Source organism: Coenobita brevimanus, chromosome 63, assembly GCF_032717465.1.
Source record: "Coenobita brevimanus isolate Jiangsu-jjx chromosome 63, ASM3271746v2, whole genome shotgun sequence".
Taxonomy (NCBI): Eukaryota; Metazoa; Arthropoda; class Malacostraca; order Decapoda; family Coenobitidae; genus Coenobita; species Coenobita brevimanus.
In genome coordinates this window covers 25,634,882-25,641,833 of record NC_137016.1, presented here as the reverse complement: position 1 = coordinate 25,641,833, position 6,952 = coordinate 25,634,882, and the positions used below count along the sequence as shown (strand labels likewise).

Here is a 6,952-nt window from a genome sequence, read left to right as displayed (position 1 = left end):
ATGTACTTCAACACCTACAATGTATTTCTTGTATGCAAGTCTTACTGCCTTGTGCTGCAAAACTGTGTCTTAACTCGAATTATGCTTGACTATGCCTCTATATGGGTACCTTTTACCTAGTGTTCGCAAGAAATACCATCCTATTCTTTCACATTTTACTATCACAAGCTTAAGTGCCACATACCAAATAACATTTAAAGATGCCCTTATGATTTACTTTACAACTACAATTTCATCAATTTTCAAAGTTTTATTACATTTATTAAGTTCATTATTACAATCATATGGAAGGTACATATGAGACCTACAATTTGCAGCCTCTTTTGCCCTTCCTTGGCCATCATATTTGCTTTTCAAATATTTTGATGCATATCATCATAATTCCAGTTCTTTCCAATTCAAGCTTCTACTTACAAGTAGTCTTACAAGTGGTCAGACTACATCAAACTCAACAAACATCTCAGTCTTCCAGCTACAACCCTCTCTCTTACTCCATCACTGGTTTATTCCCTTCCAGTCCAATTCTACGTTCACCATTGTCTCTATGTCTCTCATAACTTCATCTATCCATACTGACCATTTCATCTTGTCTCATTTTCATGCAATACTATACATACAATGATGGAATAGGCATTGAATTTTTAATATACAGTATACATGCATGTATGTGTTTGAAAAAAAATGAGAGAGAGAGAGAGATACAAAATTATACATAATTACAAATACATCATCTGCTGCATTGCATCGTATAAGATAGTACAAGAATGAAAGCTAATACAAAATATAAGACACTTATGGTAATTGTCCCTCTTACAAATATGAGCAAACAGGTCATTACACAATTTATGAAGGTGCACCATCAAATGCTCTGGTGGGATAAAATGTTTCATAACTATTACATGTGAATCTAAAGTTCTATGTTCATCCCAGGCCCCTATGAAGTACTTAACAAATCAGTGCAATATCTACTGTACAATAAAATTCCCTATGGTTCTTTCATTTTTTAAAAATAATTGACAATAAATGGCCATAAAATATTCTCCGGACATCTAGTTATTGTCAATATAATGAGTGGACACAGAGGATAATGACTCAGACCATTCACTCTACCCATCTTGTAAGAAAATTATCTGCTGACAATCCACCCAAGGCTGCCAGTTATCACATTAGAAAGGCAAGTAGCACTACAATGAACTACATGGGTTAATAGCCATTTTGTACTTGAAAGTTTACCCACTAGGTTAATGACCTATGATAAAATTACAGTTTAAACTCCCTGATACAGTCAATCAAACGAGGCAGCTCATCTACAAGCTCCCTCGAGTGAAGGTAACAACTGCAATACAAACTAATAAAATGACAATAAACAGGTATAACAATAACATAAACAATGTTTTAATGGTGAAGGATGAAATTGATACTTATTTACATGTGGTAGAGTAACTCATATAGCCTCAGTCTGACATTATTGGGGATGGGGGAGGGGGACAGGGAGCGCGTGTGCAGTAGGAACGTTCAGTGGAGGGTGACGGAGGACAAGATGTAGGAGGACAAGAGGTCATCTCACACAGGTATGGCATCTGAGGAGTGGGTGGAGGTGGGTGAGGATCAGAATCATAGTCTGTGATGGGTGGGGAGGAGTTGTAGGTGGTGGTTGGGGTGTAGCAGTGGGCACGACCAGGAGACATAGCCGAGGAGTACACGTCAGAATCACAGACATCGGTGGAGCAGGGAGTTGGGGGAGGAGGGCGATTGCGGGTTTTGTAATGGCGATAGGAGTGGAGGGCAGAGGATGAGGGCTGGGGAGGTGGGTGGGCAGCTGTATAACAGCAGTGAGGTTCCTGGCACCGGCCACGCCCCTCTGCTACAGGAGTGGGAGGAGGGTTGAGTGTCTCTTTAGGGTAATGTGTCATGGAGGAGGAAGAAGATGAAGCTCCAGTGACTGGGGCAGGCTCAAACACTCCCCGTGCCAGAGCTCCAGGGTTCACGCCTCTACAAATGGCATGAGCTTGAGTTCCACCCACAATGACAGAAATATGAGGATCACCATGAAGGGAGTCACCCTGAACTGGGATTGCAGTGTAGTTCTTCCCCCAAGACACCATTCGTGCCTGAGGTGGCTTAGGCTGTGGTTGTTCAAGCTCATGGTCATCAAGGGTGGCTGGGCGACGGCGGTAATAAACAACCAATGCAGCCACACAAACCAGCACCACCACAGATGCCACAACTCCCACAATGTATGGAGCTTTGCCATGGCTGCCACTGACACTCGGGGGATCTGTGACCCAAGTATAACACATAGCCAGGTCAGGGTTGTCAGGGCAGGGTCGTCGTCCCCCTGCACAGTGCTGGGCAGTATCAACACACCGCCCTGTTGACACACACATCACCTCACCCACACCACAGCACCGATCCTCATCACTACCATCAATACACTGCTGTTTACCATCGCACACTTCAGACTTGTCTGAAAAAAGTTATTTTTATAAATAGTTTTCATTATTAAACAAAAGAAACGTTCAACACAGAGCATAAGATCAATGCCTGCCTGGTTACCTACGGTTATATAGACCACAAAACGAATGCTTCAGTATAATGTCCTATAAACCACTGGTTTGCCAAACCCCAAGTCATGACCCAAACTGGGGTTACAAGGATGTGTCTGAGGGCTGAAGGAGGGTATTAGGAACAAAATAAAATTTTCATTAAAAAATTTAAGTATATACTCAACATTACATAAGTGTTCAATTGTATGATTTTGAGAGGATTTCTACATCTCTAAGATGTGCAGGTGCAGAAACAATGTTTATTCAAATGCTCCCATATTTGAAATTTTTGGACCAGCTCAAAGATAGCCTGTTTTAGCTCAAAAATCTTTTTTTCCAGGTTCCTGTACTTTACCCCTGTTAACAAGAATTTTTTGATCCTCTTACAAACAAGTCTAAAGCTAGAATTGTGTACATTCTCAGTATGACCTTGTGTTGTGCTCTGTTCAGCAACATAAAACTAAAACTGGAAAATCCCACCCAGCTGAAAAATTTATGCCTACTGAAATTTTCTTGCCATATTTATATGAAAAGTTATGTGCTTTTCTATCTATCTATCGCCAGACACCACAATCCCGCAAAGGGTGGCCATTTGACAGTGAGTTAGTTGTTTTACAGGGAGGGGCACCAACCCACCACCAATCCACTTGTTGACAAGTAGGGAGCACGTATGGTTTGGTTATATGGTTACCACCCAGCATTGTAAATGGTTTCTTGGCTTACAAGAAACCATTTGGCTTGTCACTCAATGTAAAGCCACCTATAAAGGAAAGAAAAGGAATAAGAAGTGACAGAAAAGATAGGAGAAATAGGAAGAGAGGAGGGCAGGCACAGAAAAAGAATGATAAAAGCTAAGGAAGTAGGCAGCACTATATCAAGTGAGTGGATGATGGTCGCCACCACCTACCACATTAGTTTTCTTCCGTTATTCATTTAAATCAATTACAAGAAGCTCTTGTATGAACAAGCTTTGGAAAACAAAATAAACACTCTCAGTCCTCTAACAAACAATATATGACGGTCACGGAATGAGAAAGTTGTAAATACCCCCTCCCCCCCAACTCTGGCCATAGGCATCATAGCCTGCTCCCAAGGCCCAGTAGTCCTTCTACATACCACACACCTCTACATGTCACCATTTCAGCACTAACACCCACCGTCCATACTGAATACATGCAAGGGCTGTCTCATACATGACTGGTGTATTGGTATTAGCGGGGGTATTTTTACGACATGTTGGTGGGTCTTCTGGAAGATCAGTAAAGTTTGATTTTATGAAGTACAAATCCTTAATCTGTTTCCTGCTCCAGCAGGGATTTGAACCTGGGCATGGTAGGACTGCAGGGCACCACACTACCGACTGAGCCACCACCTGCCCCCCCCAACACTTTATGAGTAACTGAATTCTAAACTTTCCCAACTGTTATTCACTAACTAATAAAAGTATCACAATGGGGTTTGTTTCATATTAAAGCTAAGACATTCATAAGTGTGTGTGTGTGTGTGTTCTTACCTAATTGTTCTTACTTTATTGTATCTTTACAGGAATGAGTCAAGCTCGTACTGTCCCGTGTCTTAAACCATATTTATCGTACATATCCTTAAATTTGTTTTGGCACACACTATTTCATTTGGTAGTGCATTCCATTGATCAATTGCTGTGTTTGGGAAACTGAATTTCCTTACGTCTTTATCACCTCTCTTTTTATGCAGTTTTTTGCAGTGTCCTCTTGCTGATGCTTCCCCATATGTTAAGTAATCATTTATGTCTATTTTCTCCTTCCCTGATATGCATTTATATAGCATTATCATGTCACCTCTTTTCCTTCTCTCCTGTAGTGTTGGTAGATTCAGTTTATTTAGTCTTTCTTCGTAGCTTAGGTCCCTTAAGCTTGGTATCCATCTTGTAGCAGCCCTTTGAACTTTTTCAATCTTGTCTTTGTGTTTTTTGAGATGAGGACTCCAGACTACTGATGCATACTCCAGGGTTGGTCTAAAGAATGATGTTATTATCCTTCTTAGCATGTCTTCATTTATGTATGTGAATGCTGTTCTCATATTTGCAAGCAGTGTATTCTCCCTACGTGTCAAGTGGGGTTGGTGGAGGAGTAGTGCCCCTCCCTGTAAAACAATTAACTCTAAGCCTTGGCCACCCCGTTTGGGATACATGGCGTCTGGCAATAAATGAATGTATACATGTTCCGTACCTTCTCACTGATGTGGTCAGCCGGAGATAGTCTGTTATTCATAATCACACATAGGTCCTTCTCTCTTTCTGATGTGTGTACGGTTTTATTTCCTAACGTATAATCCCAATCAGGTCTTTTCCCACTTTTACCAAACTTGATGACATGACACTTGTCCACACTGAATTCCATTTGCCATGTATTACTCCATTCATGAAGTTTATTTAATTCTTCTTGTAGCTCTTTACAAGAGTCTGTGTTAGTAATTCTCCTTTGTATTTTTGCATCATCTGCAAACATATTCAGATAGCTTTCATTTCCAGTGTTGCTGTTTATATCATTTATATACACTAAAAACATGATTGGTGCCAGCACTGAACCCTGTGGTACTCCACTAGTCACTTCTTTCCATGATGAGTAGTTTCCCCTTAGTACTGTTCTCATTTCTCTTTTTTATGAGAAAATCTTGCATTCAACAAAACAGTTTGCCTCAAATTCCTCCTTGATGGTACAGTTTCCATAAAAGTCTTTGGTGTGGTACTGTGTCAAATGCTTTCTTGAAATCTAAATAGATACTGTCCACCCATCCTTCTCTTTCCTGTATTGTGTTTGTTACTCTGTCATTGCAGCTCAACAGATTAGTAATAGTAATCACTCTAGTATCCGGACGCCCAATATCCAAACATCCCCACTATCCGGACATAAGAAAGTTTCATACTGTACTTTTTTTCCATACTATACTTACCTCATTTCACTCTTTAATGTCCTTTATTGGTGTGAATAGGGTGTTAGGAGCTATGCATGTGCAGTAGGAAGGTGTTTTTCTGAGTTAGGCTAGGTTAGGGTCCATAAGTACCAGTCCAGGAGCCAGTCACCAGAATGTTTATTATTGTATGAACCTACTTCTAAACCCTCATTTTATGTTTCTTTTGCATTTATTTCAGTCATTTATGTGCCTTATTAGTGTGATTTGGGTCTTAAATAGGTGCTATGCATGTCCAGAGGGAGTTGTATAGGTGTTTCTCTGAGTCAGGGTCCATAAGTACAAGTCCATAAGCTGGGGCCCAATATCCAGACAGAACCAATATCCGGACCTACCTATGGCTCTATTACGTCGGATATTGGAGTGATTACTGTACATGATTTTCCTTTTCTGAAACCAAACTGTCTTTCTGTTATCATACTGTGTTCTTCTAGATGATTTACCCAAGCTTTTCTTATAAGCTTTTCTAATACCTTGCTTACAACACTGGTCAGTGATACTGGTCGGTAGTTGAGTGGATTTTGTCTATTTCCTTTCTTGTATAAGGGGACAATATTTGCTTTCTTCCAAATATCAGGTAGTTTACCTTGACTCAAGGATTTCTTGAAAATTAAAAATAATGGTTTACTTAACTCCTTTGCACATTCTCGTAGCACCCAACATGATATTTCATCAGGACCACTTGCTCTTCCTCTGTCTAATTTACTTAACTCCTCCTGTATTACTTTTTCTGATATTTGTGTATCTGGTAGTATGTGTGGACATGCATGTTCCACATAGTCCCTCTCAAAATTTTTTTCTTCTGTAAAAACTAATTGGAAATTCTTATTTAGCCCTTCACAAATATCTTTCTCTTGTGTATAGGTGATTCCCTCGTCCGTAATGGATTGTATTATATCTTTTACTTTGGTTTTCCTTCTGATGTAGCTGTAAAATAGCTTTGGTTGATCACTACTTTCATTTATTATATCCACCTCAAACTGTTTTGGGGCTTCCCTCCTTATTCTTGTATAATCGTTTCTTGCCTGTTTGTAATTATTATACCCCCTTTCACTGTTGTATCTTCTGTATCTATTCCACAACAAACCTCTTCTTTCTTTTGATTTTTTACATTCTGTATTGAACCATTTCTGTATTTTCTTATCTGCTTCTTTGTGCTGTGGGATGTACTTCTGGACACCTGTTTCATAGAATTCACAGAATTCTTTATATACAGCATTTAAATCTTGTCCTCTAAGCTCATTTTCCCAATCAACTTCTAAGAAATACTTCTTTAGGTCTTGATAATTTCCCTTTTTATAGTTTAGGCTCTTTTTGTAACTTTCATTGCTGTTAACTATGTCATATGCTATCCTGAAGTTGTAATTTAGTATTGCATGATCGCTTTTGCCAAGTGGAGGGTGATATATTAAACTGTCAGTATCATTTTCTTGCCTAGTAAATATTAGATCTAGCAT

At 39.6% G+C, this 6,952-nt stretch overlaps 1 protein-coding gene across 1 annotated transcript in view; it reads right to left on the bottom strand.

The window, feature by feature from the left end:
• Window positions 1-310: 310 nt before the first annotated feature.
• arr (low-density lipoprotein receptor-related protein 6) overlaps window positions 311-6,952 on the bottom strand; it is an 801,354-nt gene continuing 794,712 nt past the window's right edge. Inside the window, exon 24 of the mRNA XM_080275999.1 lies at window positions 311-2,467. Within this exon, the coding sequence (XP_080132125.1) occupies window positions 1,455-2,467 (1,013 nt within the window). The 3' untranslated portion in view covers window positions 311-1,454. The remainder of the gene's footprint in view (window positions 2,468-6,952) is intronic.